The sequence below is a fragment of the Rhagoletis zephyria genome, unplaced genomic scaffold (genome assembly GCF_001687245.7).
Source record: "Rhagoletis zephyria isolate East Lansing unplaced genomic scaffold, Rhagoletis_zephyria_1.1 Rzeph_scaffold_05171, whole genome shotgun sequence".
NCBI classification, from domain to species: Eukaryota; Metazoa; Arthropoda; class Insecta; order Diptera; family Tephritidae; genus Rhagoletis; species Rhagoletis zephyria.
Window position 1 is genome coordinate 17,200 of NW_016162254.1, and position 19,465 is coordinate 36,664.

At 31.4% G+C, this 19,465-nt stretch overlaps 1 protein-coding gene across 1 annotated transcript; it reads left to right on the forward strand.

Annotated features, from left to right (window-relative positions):
- Nucleotides 1-3,154: 3,154 nt before the first annotated feature.
- Nucleotides 3,155-8,923, forward strand: LOC108371716 (probable G-protein coupled receptor B0563.6; the record flags this gene model as incomplete). The annotated part of the gene is made up of 7 exons (XM_017627319.1): nucleotides 3,155-3,346; nucleotides 3,409-3,502; nucleotides 3,564-3,717; nucleotides 3,808-4,003; nucleotides 4,330-4,424; nucleotides 4,514-4,666; nucleotides 8,807-8,923. Coding segments are annotated over 7 exons (1,001 nt in total), but the record flags the coding sequence as incomplete, so codon positions are not given.
- Nucleotides 8,924-19,465: the final 10,542 nt, after the last annotated feature.

Genomic DNA, 19,465 nt, shown 5'->3' on the forward strand with positions numbered 1-19,465 from the left:
ACTTATCGATATAATGATCGATATTTTTATCGATTTTGTTATCGACACTTTAATCGATTTTGTTATCGATTTTATTATAGATTATTTATCGATTTTGTTATCGATATTTTTATCGATTTTGATATCGATATTTTTATCGGTTTTGTTATCGATATTTTTATCGTTTTTGCTATCGATATTATAATCGACTTTGTTACCGATATTTTTATCGATTTTGTTGTCGATATTTTTATCGATATTTTTATTGGTTTTGTTACCAATATTTTTATTGGTTTTTTCTATTGATATTGTTATCAATAACCATACCACGTATTCTACGTTTAAATATAGCGGCTGTATCTCCGATACAGCCTGCAGACCAAGACGAAGGCGCTGGACTGTTCCTTTTTTTTTAATAAAAGTTGTAACTGTTACGGTCCCTGATTTCTAGGTAACTTCTTTTCCCTATTTAGTTAAAAATGGGGCTCATTTTACAAGCAACATTGGACATTTCAACGTGTTATTGTCCCATAGTTAAAAGTGTTATTTTTTCTAACTGATATAAACTGAGAAGATAAGAATTACGTAGAAAAATAAAAAAAAGCGAAAATTATATTATTTCAAAAAGAAACGAACTCAAAAGAAGTGAAATAAGAAGCTGAAAGAAGAAGAAGATTTTCCGATTAATTAATAAAAAATCTATTGGAATTATTTCGGCTATTTTTCTAGTACTACTATTATTCTACAAAATGCCGAGTCCTCGAATCTAACATTTGTGGGGTACGAATAGTACTAAATGGCATAGAGTAAAAACAAATAAGCCATTAAAGCCGTTTTTCGTGAAATTAACCGCGAAAAACTCAACATCTTGGCGCAGTTCTAAGATCGAGTTCGAGTTCTACGCAGGAAATAACTTCGGAAACGACCTACAGCTGCACAGCATCAGAAACTTTGAAATCTGTATTCATAATTATCAGACGCGACGTCTAGGTGGAGCGGATAAGAAATCGAAAAAGTAGCAATATCATCGGCGATGATTTTCACAGAAATGTCAGCAATAGAAAATGCTGGCAGGGCTATTAAGGGGTTTCTTTTAAACAGGAACATCCTTGCAAACTTTCAAAAACTCAAAATCTTTTATTGAAAGGTCAAGTTTTGTATCAAATTAAAAAAACGGTTTGTTCGATAAAAAAAAAATCCAGTTTGTTCGATATTCGAAAAATTAAGATTTCAAAAAAAAATGCCTATAGATATCAAAAAAAACCCGGTGGAAACCGATTTGAAAAAACCGAGCCAATCACCCTAGTACATGCATATGTACATGTGCTTTTTTCATGAGCACCTCGACTTGAGGCTGCCATTGGCAATAGCATACAAGATTAATTGTTTATTTCAACATATGTACTATGTGTTAAACCATAACGAGTATGGCAGAATCGCTGATGTCTCTGTTAGCCGGCATTTCTAAATATATGGCTTTGACCATGTGAAAAGGAAAGAAATTGACAAATCACGTCTTTAGTAGTATTTATGTATGTATATAAAAGGCATTGACATGCATTTGTAAATAAAGTACTCCATAAAGTTAAAGGTTTACAAGTTATTCTTGCAAAATATTTTATTTTTTTCAATCTTATTTCAACATATTTTGATTAAAAGAAAAATACTGATAAAAGTAAAAAAATAAAAAAAATAAAAAAAAAATATAATCGATAATGGCATAAGGGTATTGCCAGAAAATTTTAAAATGCACTTAGTGGCATTGTGCAACTATGATAGCACGACCGAGTAATCATAGTCAACTTATGTATTCTAGTAGTAGTAGTGTAATGGAATAAGCGATGGCTATAATAAGACGGCTTTCATGCTTCTAGTTTAAAGATCTATGAATAGTTGCTATTCATCAGGATCGCGCTTCATGCCCATATGTTTCATGAGCCCGTCTATGTTATTAGCATACATATGTGATGCTTGCTTCTGCCACGGAAAATTTATGAAAAACGCGATCTCTTGAGCGAAAATGGTGGATAAGTACTTCTTGATCCTATAAACTCTGCTGCTAATTTGGGTGCAGATGAATCCCTTACCAAATCATTAAGGCTACTTGGTCCAAAAGCTAAGGTTAAACGGGTTTATGCGCTTCTAGTCGATCGTGATAGGCGGAGTCTTGTAGATTTAGACGTTCACAACCAGGTTCCATAGAAATGTTCTCCAGTGGGGATGCCTCCTGCCTACTGGTATGCCGGTTTTTACCGATGCGTATGATGGAAAGTCCATTGAACCCACTTTTGGATACTCCAATTGAGCCTTTTAACAATATTTTCTGTGTTCCTTTCTTACCAGGTTGAACATATCTTTGGTAATTCTTTCAAACAATATGATTTCACTAAAATCAGCTGATATTTTTCTTTGCCTTTCAAGTGTGTACTGAGCACATACCTAGTAAAAACAATTAATTTATAAATCAAATTCGGATAATTTGGACAGTGAAAGCAAAGTGACTGAATTCAACGGCAGGGGGCGCAGTCTGTCAGACTGATTGGATTTTCACGAATATGCGGTTTTTTCTTCAGAAAAACCAGCATAGTTCGAATTGAAAAAATAAAGAACGCTTTTAAAACTGAAGAAAGGCATTTTAAAGAAAAATTTGGGCCGTAATTCGAAAAAATGTATTCACGATTGTATATAACCGTATGTTGTTGTTCAATTTATGATATGCCTCCGAGGACTAAGTGATTTTTATGTGAGAATTTTACTAGCGGTCCGCCTACCAGGCAATTGCAAAACCTCTAAATTTATGACAGGAAACAGCTTCTAACAAAAAAAACTTGTCAAACAGCTGAGCGCCTAATATTTACTAGATTTTAGTTTTTGATGGCTGAACTACACACGCAGATTGCCACTGCCTGGATTTTCTACCATTCATTCATACATATTGCTTGTGCCAGACATCAAACCGCAAATTTTATATTTTCTTCACAAATTTTTTCTTTCACAAAACTTACTAAATACTGGAGTTCCTATTGGGTCATGCGAAATATTTATCAATAAAATTTCACCTGAGGTGGAAAATTAATTTAATTCACCATGCTTAGTCAAGACACATGTTTTTATAGCAATCTCCACACTTTGATATAAAAATTTTATAGGTTTACAAAATTTTCAATACATTGAGTGCATAAACCTTATTCTCACCACTTGATTTTCACCATTACAGCATATTCCACCGCCGCATTGTTGGCCATTGTATTTGCCATACCCTTCGGTATGCGTATGTTGGTACACAAGGATCGCGGCCGCTGGGAAGAATTTGGGCCAGCATTCTACACAGCACATCTGGAACTCTTTTTGGGCAACGGTTGTTTAGGTGGGACCTAACTTTTACGATAAAGTTAGAAAAAATTATTTAAAGTTGATTACCATTTCCAGGTGTGGGCGTAATGATGCTACTGGTGCTAACAATCGAACGTTACGTTTCGGTGTGCCATCCGGGGTTTTCACGGCCCGTCATGGGACCACCGGGGTAAGTTAAAATCTTAGTTTTGTTTGCAAAAATTATGTAAAGCGTTTGTCTTTTTTTCTAGTATTGTTGTATTCCTAACCACTTTGGTAACATTCATCATTTACACGCCAAGCGTGTTTCGTGGTGTGCTCGTCAAATGTATATTACAAACAGATGGCAACTATGTTTACTTTCGACGTGATAACAATGAATTCCTAAAGACCCTTTTTTATTCGGTAAGTTAATTTATATTCGGGAAGTTTTGTTTGTATGTAGAAATTTTTTTTATTTCTAAATAAACGACTACAAAACATTTTCACTTGCAGGTCTATAAAGTAATGCTTGAAGTGATATTCAAACTAATACCAACTGTGCTAATTGCCGGCTTGAATATGCGTATTATGTTGGTTTATCGAAAGACTTGTCAACGTAGGCGTGAAATGCTTATATCGCGCTCTCACTGCATGCGAGATGAGGATCCCAGAAAATTTGCCGAGGAACGACGACTATTCTTGTTGCTAGGTAAATCATCGACGTTTCAAAACTTTTACGAATTTTAGATATTTTCAAGGGGTAATTCAAATTAGTCTGCGTTTTTAGAAGAGCTTACACTCTCGTTAATTGTGCTTAAAGCCGCGAAAGCTCCTTGTTCTCAAGCATAATGCCCTGCAGTGATGGGCAAACAGTTGCTTGCTTGCAATGCTTTCTAAAGCTTTCAATCGATTTTTTATGGAAACTTGCAAGATAAAAGCTCGCTCCGTCAATCACTGCTAACTTTTCAACTCTTTTTTCATCTGCAACGTTTCTATTTTCATTAGATAACTTTTTTCCTTTTTTTCTACTTTCAGGCAGCACATCCATATTGTTCCTTGTTTGTGTTTCTCCTATGGCTATTGTACATATGACTATTGCCTCTGAAGTGCTGCCGAGCTTTTCTTTTCAGGTTGGTATTAAACAATTGCAACTACATACATACATCTATGTATTTATTTATGTTGGATCATTAACAAAATTTAATTACTCCTCTTTTAGGTCTTTCGCGCGCTAGCTAATTTGATGGAGCTCGCCAATTACTCCATAACTTTTTACATTTATTGCCTTTTTAGTGAAGATTTCCGAAATACACTTATACGAACCATTAAATGGCCCTGGATGAGAACGAAATTATGTCATCATGTCGATGAGGTATGTCGGTGGGAAATTGGTAAAAAATAAGTTTAGGTGTAACATACTGCTTGTCCAATAAAATCATTACATAATCATATAATTTTCATATCTAGTTATAAAAGCACTGCCAGGGCTTTCCCGGCAGTTGGGCAAACCGGTTTTATTATTTCGAAAGAGTTGCCATCTGTTAAGAAATTAAATTCAAGTTATTTAATAATCAATGCCATCATATCCGCACCTTTAGTGCGATTTTCAAAAGTGAGGTGGCAGATTAAATGACTTGGATGGGGATGTACCTTTTTGAAAGGAGTAGCCACCTTTTAAAAAACTAAATTAAAAATAATTCAAATCTAAAGTAAAATCAATTAGTACAATATGGGTATCCATCTAAATGGTTTTGAAATTTTTTTTTATTTCTTAACTACATGTTTAAAAAATTAAATTCAATTTTAACTAAGGGAATTAGGTATTAGATATATATGTAACCCGATATAGGTGCCAGACGAAAGAGGGGAAATTTGAAAATATCTTGAATAGGGTTTCCACCGGTTTAAAAAATTTAAATTAAACGCTTTAATAAGTTAAATAAATTGTTTAAATACGGGTGTCCATCAAAATTGGGTTTAAAATGCTTTATATATGAAGTATATTTAGAAGGGTTGCCACGTGTTTAGAATATCAAGTTCAGCTGAATTCATCACTGAATTGAATAAAATACTTTTGAAAAGGGTTGACACTTGATTGAAAAGTCGAATTCAGTTAACTTATACACAAGTTATATGAAATATTAAAGTATGATTATTAGGGCGGGTCGAAAATCTAATTTTTTCTCAGATCCCTTGGTAATAGTGAAAATATATTGTATCATGAAGTCAACAACAAGCCTGCAAAATATTAGTATTTTATTTTAGTTGTAAGAGCCCGCGCATCGACCGCAAAGTGACCCACAGCACACTAGTCGAATAAGACCAATTCTTGTTAAAAATTCTGGGATCGGCAAAATGGTTTGGTGCATATTATTAGATAATGAATCCGTTTAAGCAAAAGATAAAGTCAAATTCCATTTCTCGCAGCCCTTTAGCTTATTGTTAATCTCAAGATTATCTGTTTTCAATAAAATTTGAATTGTTCTCTTGATAATTGCACTGGATTATACTCAAAAGATGTAAAGAACAGCTTTAATATTGCTGGAGTGCTGGCATGTCGCTGGTTCCAAATATTCTAATCTTTTTTTAGCTATAGTTTGCGAATTTTTGCAAATATAGGGACAATTTCGGTTACTCTAATAGAAAAGCCATTATTTTCCATCATCGTGGAAAAATTTTGTTTATGCAAATGGGTCTGGAAACACTGAACAGGCACAACCTCTAGAAACACTAATTGGTTTACTTATATTTATGCATACAATATAAAAATTGCAAATATAAGAAAATAACAAAAAACTTTGTTCAAATTTTTTTTTGTTTTAAAATAATTTGTTTATAATCTGAGCGATTTTAATCATATTATTATCAAAAATCGGTAGCATTAAGTCTCGCCTTCAATTTGGTAATTATTAAGTACCGATCGAGTAAAATTTACCAAAGTTATATGGAAAAATTTAAGTGGATCTCCAGCTTTTTTCTAAAAAAATTTCTCTTAAATTGTATCTATAAATAACTTTTAAATGAAAGAGCCGGATTACGGAAAAGGGTGTCAGGGAGTTACTTTTTTCGTTCAAGCTAAATGCAAAGCAATATCGTCCAATTGGAGAGTCCTCAAAAGGATTTCCCAGGATATGTTAAATACTATTGCATTTACCTACAGTCACTTTTTCACATCATGGAATTAACTAAAATATTTATGTATATCTAAACACTTATTGCACGTCCCCTACTTTCATATAACGGCAGAATTAGAGACCGCGAACAATTTTCAAGACTGCATAAATGGACTTAAAATGGGCCTTTCTCACCCTAATTGTATTATGTTAATGTATATAAATACTTATATTCTTGAAACTACTATTAACTTATGAAACGATTCGTAATCTTTGACAATACATGTTTGACTTCATTCACCACAATCTTGAAAACTGACCAAATCGGCCCATGGCCCACTTAATATTATATAAACATCCGAATACATTAGAACGTTTGAAATATATCTCGTCTCACTTTTTTGAATTTTTCACTTGGTTGCTGAAGCAATGAAGAATTGAAAATTCATAAATGAAAATTATAGCTTTTGTGAGTTTTATCTTAATACCTTAAAAACGTGTAGACTTATTGTAAAATGATAACTGAACGTGAGATACTAAATTTAATAATCCTTAATTTGATATATCGTCCTATTTATAACAATTAACGCATACCATAGATATTGCAAGCCAAAGTTAAATTTTAAAAATTCATACACTTTGATTCAATTGCGCGGGCTAAAGATAAGTTTTAAATTAATCTTTCGTGGCCAATAACAATTGGCTTAGACCTAAGACATATAATATTACTATTACAATAAGGTCAAATGCCTTTTATTTTCCCCCATACAAAATCGACCCAGCCTAATGATTATCAAACGAAACGGATCTAGATAAAATATGGTTCACAGATCGCTTATAACTCTGACAAACATTTGGAATATATTTTAGTTTTTTGAAGAGGATTGCCAAACGACTATTTTATTTTTATGAGAAGCAGTTTTTCATGGCTGAAAACACTCGCAAGTTTTCCATGGGCCGACCGCTATTTGAAAAAAAATTTTTTTGATTTTATTTTTTCAGTTGTCACTCAGCATGTCACTCCCGGTCCTTCTGCGCTCGTTGGCAAGGTTCACCAAGGCCGTTGATTGCGCGCGTTGGCTCCCTTTTGCCATCCAGCGCCGTCGAAGGCCATTTCCTCTCTGTCGACCGCGAGCATCAAATCCATTAGACGAGCCTCCACAAGCCGCCAATTATTCTTCTATATATTCCCATCGGGGTTGACCTTGTCGATAATGGCTACCTGTACATCCATGGAGGAATCGAATGCCGATTTCGGTATTTTCGTTTGCCTCATAGACACATCGTCGGACCTAGCCCTCTTCATCGTACCTTCCTGGGAGCGTGCGGTTTCGGCTTTTGTCGCTGTACCAGCAGCAATGATCTGGTCCGTTTGCTCCATTTTGGGGCTTCCAGAAGATGATGCGTTGTTTGCTTCGAACTTTTCAACGGCCTTCTTAAGCTTCCTTTTCAGATCCTTGTCCCGCTTCGTAGGGACGTTGGATCTCTTTTATCCATCTTCTTAAGGAACGAAACCAATATCTTTGATCCATTTTTGGCATTCTGGGATCGGCTTAGTTATTTTTAGTCTCCTTCCCCTGGCCGGCTGCCGCAGACTTGGAAGACTGCGGCGCTTCGCCGAGCAGTTGCATCTCTACCTCGTAGCCAATATTATTGACATTACTTGCCTGTTACAACGAATCGTCGTCATCGGGAGCGTTGCCGATGGTAAGACTCCGATGCTGAGACCCATTGCCTGGATCCTTGCCGGACTTCTTTTGTACGACTGCCTGCCTATCCAAGGTAGGCCTCGTAGCATACGTAGACTGTGCAGCAAAGGCCAATTTTAAAACAGGTTGCATATCGTCGGTTATAAATTTAATCATTTGAAAAGAAACGTTCTTCCTTACAAGGAACCTTGTAAGGCGCATGACATTAAACTAGAGAATAGCATTGCAACATTGGACTAAGTATTGTCGTTGCACAAGATCATAGAAGAAGAAAAAATGTACAATGACTCTTACCCGAGTTAAAATACATTTTTTCCTCCAGACCTTGCAGAGGTGGTTTGTGTTTCGTGAGCGACTTTTAAAGTCGAAAATGATCAGTAAATCTGAATATCTGATATCACAATAGGCTATATTGTGCCCCTATGTGCAGAGAGGATTTACTCTCCAAGCCAGTATTGAATGCACATTGCCGCCATTGCCTTCTAGAGGCCACCGATATTAGAAAAGATATACATACGTATATCACTTTGTATGTACATATGTACATATTTATTTGGTTTGCACTTATATTTTTTGAAGCTTCATCCATACTTCATAGATGATACTATTTTCTTGAAATAGGAGTATATTTGTGTACATTTACATATAATATATATTATATATCTTAATTTTTTCACTTTTTTCTTACAGATATCCAACGCAAGAGCAACACCGTTAATAAATTTTGACAAAATAGCTCTGCGTAACCATCATATAACGACGACGTCTGGAGTTTGTACCGGTATGGGACGTTCGAGTAGCATTTGATGTGTTGCTTGCATAACAATGCAATAGAAATTACATATATCTCTATATAGTACATACATATGTACATACATACATATATGTTTAAGTAAATAAAAGTAAAATATCAGTAATTACCTAAAACTCTTGAGCTACATGAATGCAACTTTATGTAATGAGAAGTTAACTTTTGAAAAGAATAAAAATTAGATTTAAAATTAATTATACCAAAAAAAAATAGAAAATATACATAAATTTGTTTGTAAAGCCTTTAGAAAAGAGACATACTTACATACAGTGACGAACAAAAGTATTGGCACAGAGAATTTTACGTAAAGTCCCTACGCAAAGTTTTTTATTCTATTTTTCGCAATTTTTTATAAAAACATACATAGTTAATACCGCAACAAAAAAAAACAGAAATAAAATATCTAAAATTTGTGGAAAACTCAGGAAAATTTAATAAATTTGCAATCGCCAAAAATCAACGTGATTTTTTAGCCACTTTAAGCTTGCACTATTTTAAGCTAAAATTAATTTTTTCTAAAAATTCTGATTTGAAAGTTGCAAAATAGTATTTAGATTTATTGCAGTTTCCTGAGCTTTGCACAAAGACTAGAGATTTCGTGTTTTATATTTTTTATTGTAGTATAAGCTATGTATAATTTTATTAAAAATTAGCGAAAAGAAACCAGAATAAAAAACTTTGCATACCTTAAGAAAAATTCTCTGTGTCAATACCTTTGTTCGTTACTGTATATTAAATATCAATATTTACTTTTTTTTAATTTGAAGCGATTAACCTCAAGCCCGATAACCCAAAAATATTTTAAGCTCAAAATTTTACCAAAAACAGACATAAAATATTAGTAAAGTATTTTTCATTAGAAATAATATGAGTTAAAAATGTTTCATAAAATAAAATTTTCATACAAATTTTTCATTTCGAAATTATTTAAAATTTATTTTAATAATTATAGCTTAAACTATTAATAAAAATACAACAAATTGTTAATTTATCTATGTAAATGTAAATGTTCAATGTAAATATTCTATGTATATGTAAACACATAAATACCAGAAATGTAAAGGTTTATGGGTTAATCCATGGCAAATCGCCCAAATAGTTGCAATCTACCACTTTTGATTTAAATGAATTTTCGTCTTTCCTTTCCTTTTATTAAAGGAAGAGAATAAAAAAATTTTCGAATTTTTAAATTTAACAATTTTCGGTATTTTGCAAGTTTATTAAATATTTCAAAAACTATTATAGATAGATAAATGATTTTGATCTCGATTGGAATCTAATATTTAGGGCCATAAAAAATTTATAACAAATTTAAAAAAAAAAATATTACAGAATATTTAAATTTAAGAGATTGTTAAAGATTTTAATCAAAAACTCAATAGAAAAAAACACTTCTTGAAAACTTTAGTGTCTTTTGAGATCTGTTAAAGGTGCTATAAAAAATAAGTTTTTGCTTTTAGGATTTTTTTTTTTATTTCAAAATTCTGTAATTTTTTTACTTTTCGAATCAAAACGAGACCAGATCCATTCATGTAGATCAAATAGTTTTCGACATATTCAAAAAATAAACTTGTAAAATCCAGGTAATCGTGAAATTTTAAACTTTCGCAAATAACGTATTCCTTTGGCATAACTTTGTTAATGATAAAAGGAAAGTTTTGACCAAAAATATGCAAGCTGTTTGTACATACATACATACATACATACGTACATATATATCGGTGGTTTCAAGTTGTATAAAAATGATAACTCAGCTTTACTCTTTACAAAATGATCATTCACATTTTTTATTTTAAACTATTTGATCAGGTAATAAAAACGAAAATATCTATATTATTAATGGAGTTATAAATTTTATATCTGACACCACAGGTATGTATATACTATGTATGTATGTATAAGCAAGCATGTAGCAAATTTATGAAAGTAAAACTACAAGAAACTAGTATACGTTTATCATTACGATATACATACATGTGTATTAGGGCGGGTTGATTTGTATGGATGAAAAAAAATTAAAAATCGTATAGCAAAAACGTAATCTACATTAAATTCTAAGAAAATTCTCTGAAGAAACCAAAAAACCTAAAATCAAACCCTAATCCGCGCCTCTCGACTTGAAAATTTGTTTCCTCTTCTTTCGCTAAAATTATTTTCTTTTTTTTTTTGAAATATATTATGTTTTATTATAGTTTATGCAATACAGGTTTTGTTTTGAGACTAATCAAAATATTCAATTATCAAAAAAGCAGTTGAACCCCAATTTGCATCTCCTCTGATTTGCGTTCTATATAAAAAATAGTTAGAACACGTTTCATCTAAACTGCGTTTTCCATAAAACAAAGAATAATTTAAAAAAATAGTTTTTTTTTTCAATAAAATTGGCAAAATGAACGAAACAAAAATTGTTTATTGTACAAAAAAATTACTGAAAAATTGCTGAAATATTGTTTGAGTGAACCCGCTTTTTTAGTTTGTTTTTATTTGCATTATAAAATAAGAATTGTTTATCGAAACAAAAGAAGGTTATTTTATAAATACTGAAAAAAATTTTTTGAGTGCAATTTTTTTTATTTTGCATTTCCAATCTTTTTTATTAAATTATGAAAGACAATTTTTTTTTATCTATGTTCCTTATAAAAATATTAAATATAAAATTATATACAAACTTTTACTTGGGTGAATATTTTTTTAATGAAAAAAAAATTTTTGAGTGTAGAAAAAATATAAAGTGCAAAAAAACTACCTTACTAAACAATTTTATTTAGAAATCTCGATTTCTTTTTGGAAAAACCTATTTTTTCTAACATTTATTTTTTTGCAAAGGCGGCCATATAAATTTTCAAGTCGAGAGGCGCGGATTAGGATTTTATTTTAGATACATGGTTTCTTCGGAGAATTTTCTTAGAATTTTATGTAGTTCACGTTTTTGCTATACGCTTTAAAAAAAAATAAAAATCAACCCGCCCTAATGTGTATACATATACATATGTGCGGATTTAATAATAATTCATTAAATTACGTTGTTAAGTACGTGTTGACTTGTTTGAATAGCATATAATGTGTATGTACATAGAATCCATAATTGTTTTTTAGTATGTAATTAGAGTAATTTGTAATTAAAAAAATGCTCATTTGGCGGTGAAAGCAAAAATATAATAAATATATCATTGAAGTTGTATACTTATAAAATCCGTAGCATTTAAGGAAACTATTATGTTTGCATATGAACATACATACATACATATAAATACGCATTTAAAATATTTATTAAAAAATACGAACAGGAGCTGCTTCATTACTTTAAATATTGATATTATTAGCGGTATATAAAGTAGGTAAGTACATACATGTGTATGTATGTATATTTGTTCAGTAATTTGCTTACATACAAGTAAGCTAGTGTACACATTAGGGTGCTGACAATTAAATTTTGAATGGATCATCTCCGAAATTCGTGCAATATATAAGACATCCATGAAAATTTTAAAATTTTAACATAATTTCTAAATAGACATCGCTGCCAGAGTTTGAAAATATGAAAATTTTACGAAATTTATGTATCTTGTTCCATAGAAAAAGTTTAAAAATGCTGGAAGTCAAAAATAAATATTTTAAAATTTTTTTAATCGTGGATGTCTTTATTTTGTACGTAGAACAATACAAAATTTAGATGTTGACATTTTAAGGAGCACCCTAACAAACTTATATGTAATTGCATTCACACTTACTTTTATGTATTGTATATAAAAAAATACTTAAAATAAATATAAATACGGTAAATGTTGCCTGCTAATTTAGTCATATCAATAAGTAAAGTTTAAGTTGAGAGTGCGTATTATTAATTGCATATGCATTGGTATTATTAAAATAAGATATAGCATTGCGTAAAACGCTTGCCACCTGGTTTGAGAAATGAGAATCAAAATTTTTTTGAACTTTAATTATTGTTGTCTCACTGAGAGCTTAGTTGAGTGTTAGGTGTATTAAACAAGGTGTGATTGACAACTCAGTGCGGCTCTATTTTAAGGTACTATAATGTCAAAAAATAAAAACAAACGATCAAAATTAATAAAATTTTTTTTTTCAATTTGACATTTTAGGATTGTTCTTATAAGAGCAATGTGCAATTCAATCGCAATTTGTTAAATACCTTTTGATGGAATGATGAATTATGCAAAGTAAATTTTTAGGCTTTGAAAATATTTGAAATCAAAAAATTTTTATTGAAACGGTAGCAAAGACAATTATTGAAAATCAGCGCGATTTCTTAACAACTTGAAAATTGCTCTTTATTGTACTCAAATTGAATATGCTAAAAAACTAGATACCTAAAAAATTCAACAAAAAATTTTTTAGTTTTTGTGCAAATTTTTTTTTTTAACATTTCAAATTTTTTTTTTCTGTGCATTTTTTCGTTTTGATCGAAACAAATAAAACTTTTAAAATCGGGCCCGACAAGTCTCTTCTAAAGCTCATCAGCTTTATATTTCGTAACATACAAACCTTGAATGTTCTGAACTTTTTTTGAAATTTCGTACAATTTGGAGAGTCAAATTAATCCATGGTGTACTTTTACTTCTTTCGAATTTTAGTTTATTAAACACACGTAAATCATTGTTGAAATGTAGTTATGCTCTAATAGACACTAGAAAAAAAATAATAATTTCAACCAAATTCTGAGATAGGGCGTTTTTCTATAAAATTCTGAAATAGGGTGTTGTTGATCCAATTTCTGAGATCTTCCACTCAGCCGTCGATATATGTAATTCTGTGTGATGGGCTTTTTGAAAAGTGTCATAAAATCACTTTTAAATTTCCGGCTGTAAAATATGTAAAGAATATATGTATGTTTAAATCGAAGCTACTTAAAAATGCAAGAAAACGATTTCGAAAAAATTTCAGCAGTACCTTTAGTTCTTATACATATGTACATTCCATGCAAATGTATTTAAACAGATGTTTGTATTTAAAAATTAATATAAAATAATGAAGTACTTATTATTATGTAAATTGAACTAATATATGCCATAAAAGATACATATTTATGTTTGTAAATATAAATGAAGAATTAATAAAGGAGAATTCTTTAAAGTTAAATTTTTTCCTGCTCAATTATTTCTAGATAGTTGTGTTGATTACGTACAAATAACTACGAAATTCGCGTATTGTACCACAAAGTCTTTAAAGACAAATTTCCTTCAAATAAATAAATACTTAACTAAAGAACGACGCATAGTGCGTAATTAAGGCAGTTTAGAGGAAGGAAAATCATAGCGGCTACAAATTCGGCTCTAAAAAGTTTTGTTTTTTTATTACATTCTTCTAATAATAATAATAACAATAAAATTTTGCCGCTTGCATACGGCGACCATCAGTCTTTTATTTTAAAGGAGAGACCTTTATTTTATCCCCCTGTCCTTTATATTTTTTTCAAAATTAAGGACGCCTTTTGTCCTTTATTTCTTAACTGCCCTTTAAATGAGCTCTGGATTTTTCAGGGGTCAATTTTTAAACAGATAATATATAAAAATCAAAATGTTCCTCGTAAAATATAATGAAAACCTTCGGCAGTTTATTTCGCACCCAAGGGTTTTTATTTAACCGGTAATCTGTTTACGTTCTATATATCACGAATCATTGCTAACACTGACAGGGGAAATTTATGTAACTAAAAAAAAATAAATCCTGGAAAAATTAATATACTTTGAGTAAAATTAATTGTTCTCAAAAGCGAAGGGAAAGTTCTGCCCAAGATCGAATTGCATGCTGATATTCCAGTTCCACTGCAAAAGAACAATTAACCCCGCTGGCTTCGTCGTGTAGTAGGAATTATTATAAATGACTTTTGGCAGCAAAATATGGCTAAGACCTTGATAAGGATTCGGTATATCTTTTCGAAGTCGCTTTGCCGATTCAGTTTCTTTAAAATCCTAATTTTTTTGTACTTACTAGATTTGACCCCAACAGGGCAAGCTAAATGAAACCGATTGAAAATGATGATTAAGGAATACAAATAATCTGAGCGTGCACAACACCAAATAATAATTTCTTAACAAAGAATACTAAGGTACTCACTCACCTTTCATTACGTTTGCGAAAACCACCATATTGACAAATTTTGTTATCACAATTTTGTACGATACAATTTTTTCGCCTTACTGACGCGATTAACCGAACTCTGTACGAACGACCGAACACACTACATCAAATGGCGCTTGAAAACCAGAAAACGATTTACACAAACTACCGATGAAATTATAAAATTGCAGCACATTTTTTTTTTAATTTTTTCAACAGCACGTGTTTTACATACGATTATTATATCAATAAATGCAAATATTATTGAATGCATAAATGCAACCGATATTTTCACACATTTATATACATACGAACATATGTATGTATGAAACATATGTATGCAGATAGACACGAGACACCACCGGCGAGGATTAACGACAGCGCTGTGCATGCCTGATTTACGCTTTCACCGGCTGCTTTCATTGTGGGCAACAGGTTGCCTTTTGCTTTTTAAAACAAACTTTTTGCACTCTACACCAACATTTGATAGATTTTGCATTTCATTTAACCTTAAATTCACATTTCATTTAACCTTTAATTCGGTTTTATCAATAAATTAAACATTTTCACTTAACACTACGAAATTTACGCGTTGTCGATTCGACGGGAAAGATCTAACTGGAAGAAATTTTTCAAGCACTCAACGCATACAAACATTTCCGTATCTCATTGTACCCCATCCGTCGTACAATTGGTTTCCTTTCGTAATGCATGGAAGTCGCGAAGAGCGCCATCTGCCGCAAAAACGCAAACACTACAAGTTTCTGACATGGGTTTTGAAAGAAACGCGTGCACAGGGTGCACTGATGATAATTTTTTTTTTCGTCATTCTGCTATTCGAAAAATATGATACATTTCCGAATATTCGTTTTTGTTGGATTTTTTCTATTTGATTTGGCTAATTACGAAGCTATTCTTGGTTTAGTGTATTTTCTAATTATTTCTATAGGTTAAAATAGGTTAAATAGGTATTATTTCTATAGGTTAATTACCCTACGACTCCACCTTCTGCAGATACTGTTAAAAAAAAGCTGTATTAAGACAGAAATGCCAGGTGGAGACTGAAAATTTCCACTATTAAACCATATCTGTCTTGCCGAATTACTTACGAGATGATATTTGACAGATGTTAAAATACATTTAGTAGAAGGTGGAGACGTGAGGTTAAACTAAAGTATGTATTCAATAAATATGTATGTCTGTACATTAGGGTGGTCCAAGAAAAATATTAAAATACTAGGCTCTCACCTCCTTGGATTCTTCTAAATGGAAAAAATAAAACCAGTATTTTCTTTAATTATATGTATTTAAAATATATTTAAAATATGCCAATTACGACATATGTATATTCCGTTCGAAAGCGGCGGATAATTGTAAGACTCCCCCTTACGTGACAACATCAATAAAAACACTATCAGCTGCTTTTCAGAAACCCCTTCTTCTGAGATCACCTGATTATTAGCTTTCTCTTTAATCTAATTCAATTTCTGCCATTTCCATCACAATTTCTTCTTCAAGTAGAAATACGATTTCTTAAAAATATACTAAACCAAAAACACACCTACAGCCCGCAAGGAAAACGATAGGGAATATACGAAATTGCTCATAGCAATCGGAAATGTTGCGGATGCAGATGCGGATTTTGAAGGCTCACATATGCCTTTTCTGGCTCAAGTCTATTTCGCAGAGTTTCGTAACTAGTCCAATTACATAGAAAAAATTCAACAAAAAATAAAAATTTCGGAAATCTATCATCAAATTGTTTTCGAAATAACGGAATGACGAAAAAATTGCATCATCCAGTGCACCCTACAAATTTGCAACCTTGTGTACTGTTTCTTTCCAAACCTGTGTTTTTGTTAGGTTTTTGCGGCAGATGGAGCTCTTCGCCACTTTCATGCATTACGAAAGGAAACCAATTGTACGACGGATGGAGTACAAAGAGATACGGAAATGTATGTATTCGTTGAGTGCTTGAAAAATTTCTTCCAGTTATATTTTTGCCCGTCGAATCGACATCGCGTAAATTTCGTAGTGTTAAGTGAAAATGTTTAATTAATTGATAAAACCGAATCAAAGGTTAAATGAAATGTGAATTTAAGGTTAAAGGAAGTGCGAAATCTAGCAAATGTTGGTGTAGAGTGCAAAAAGTTTGTTTTAAAAAGTAAAAGGCAACCTGTTGCTCACAATGAAAGCAGCCGGTGAACGCGTAAATCAGGCATACACAGCGCTGTCGTTTAATCCTCGCCGGTGGTGTTTCGTGTTTATCTGCATACATATGTACGCATGTATATAAATGTGTGAAAATATCGGTTGTATTTATGCATTAATATTTGCATATATAGTGTAATAATCGTATGTAAAACACGTGCTGTTGAAAAAATTAAAAAAAAAAATGTGCTGCAATTTTATAATTTCATCGGTAGTTTGTGTAAATCGTTTTCGGGTTTTCAAGCGCCATTTGATGTAGTGTGTTCGGTCGTTCGTACAGTGTTCGGTTAATCGCGTCAGTAAGGTGAAAAAATTGTATCGTACAAAATTGTCATAACAAAATTTGTCAATATGGCGGTTTTCGCAAACACAATGAAACGTGAGTGAGTACCTTAGTATTCTTTGTTAAGAAATTATTATTTTGTGTTGTGCAGGCTTAAATTATTTAAATTCCTAAATTATTCTTTTTAATCGGTTTCATTTAGCTTGCCATGTTTGGGTCAAATCCAGTAAGTAAAAAAATAATGATTAGGAATTAAAAGAATATGAGCCTGCATAACAGACAAATGACGTAAAATTAAAATGTTCTACAAAAGTTTTTAAAGAGAAAATTAAATGGGATCCTATCCGAGATTATAAGATTTTTTACTTTTTAAAAAAGCCCTTGTAAGTTTCTTTGGTAATGCTTTTACCAGAAATATGTACGTAACAGTGCCCTGAGCCCCCAATTACAGAGGAAATTGATTTTCGTGGTTATTCTGAGTTTGAAAACAATTGTTCCAATTACATATGTATGTATGTCATTATAATGGCAAAGAGAAATTTTTTTAATTAAATACTTGGGACCGTAACGGTTCTGAGCTTTATAATTAAAATCGTCAAAATTGGTTTTAAATTTTTCTGTTCAAATTGGTAGTTATTTTAAAATTTTAATTTTTTCCAGATTAAGCGTTATTTTGGACTTATATTTTTCGATAAGAATAAAAAATTTTAAATCGGTCATAAATTCTATTATAACGGTTAAACGTGATCAAAAAACTAATAATCTAAAATAACGAGTATTTTTTATCGAACGATTAGATTTGTTTCGAAAAAATAAAAATCCAAATTTAACAATTATTCTTAACCGGAAAAATAAAAATCAAAAAGCAATGATGTAAAAATAAGAACCAAAATGTAACGATTTGCAATAATGCAAGAATAAAAATCTTGATATTTAACGCTTATATTCAGTCCTTGTTAAATACAGCAGGTCCATGGATTTATTAAAAAAACATTAATTTCGTAAAACTCTAAAATATTTAATGATGTAACGCGTTTTTGTAAAAAAAGGTTAAGCAAACTTGTGCACCACCAACTTACATGCCGCTTCCCTCGAATTTCCGCCATCATTCCGAAAAACCACCATGTATGTATGTATGTATGTATGTACTTTGACTTATATGCACTGGCGAAAAAGCTTTTTTGAATGAATCGATTATAAATAAAAGTGTTGAAAATGAAAAATATAAAGTAGGGAATCCAACTTATCCCCGTTTTTCTGATATCCGACTATCCGGCCGGATACTGGCTGAAATCCGGCCGGATTTCAATTACAGAAGATTTAATTTAAAATACACTTCCGATTTTTTTTTTGTATTTCCGTAATCAAATTTAATAGTATCTAATTAGTAGTAAGGTTAAAAATTTATATATTGTTCATTATGAAAAGAAGCATTTCAGTATTCAAAATTTATAATTTATGAAAATTCAACAAATTTTCATCGAAATGTCATATTTTTAATCTGAATCTTTACAACATTTTTGAGTATGCAGTTTTATAGCCAATACAATTCTAGTCTAATGAAGTGCAAGTCTCTACCGGCTAAAAAATCGCGTTGATTTTTGAGAATTTTTTTTAGACAACTTTTTCGGTTTTTTTATATAACAAGTGCAATCTACAAAAACTGGCGTTGATTTTTTGGAATTTTGTTGCGTACGGTCTTCCGTTTTATTTCATAAGAAATTGATGCTTATATTGAAAAAACTGCAAAAATCCGTCACAGAAAAAATTCTCAAAAATCAACGGCATTTTTTAGCCGTTTGAAACTTGCACTTCATCAGACTAAAATTATATGGGCTATAAAACTGCATACGCAAAAATTTTCTAAAGATTCAGATTAATAAGCTGAAATTTTGATGAAAATATGTTGAATTTTCCAAAATTTTGAATAAAGTTTGAAACTGTGATTTATATGGATTTGGTT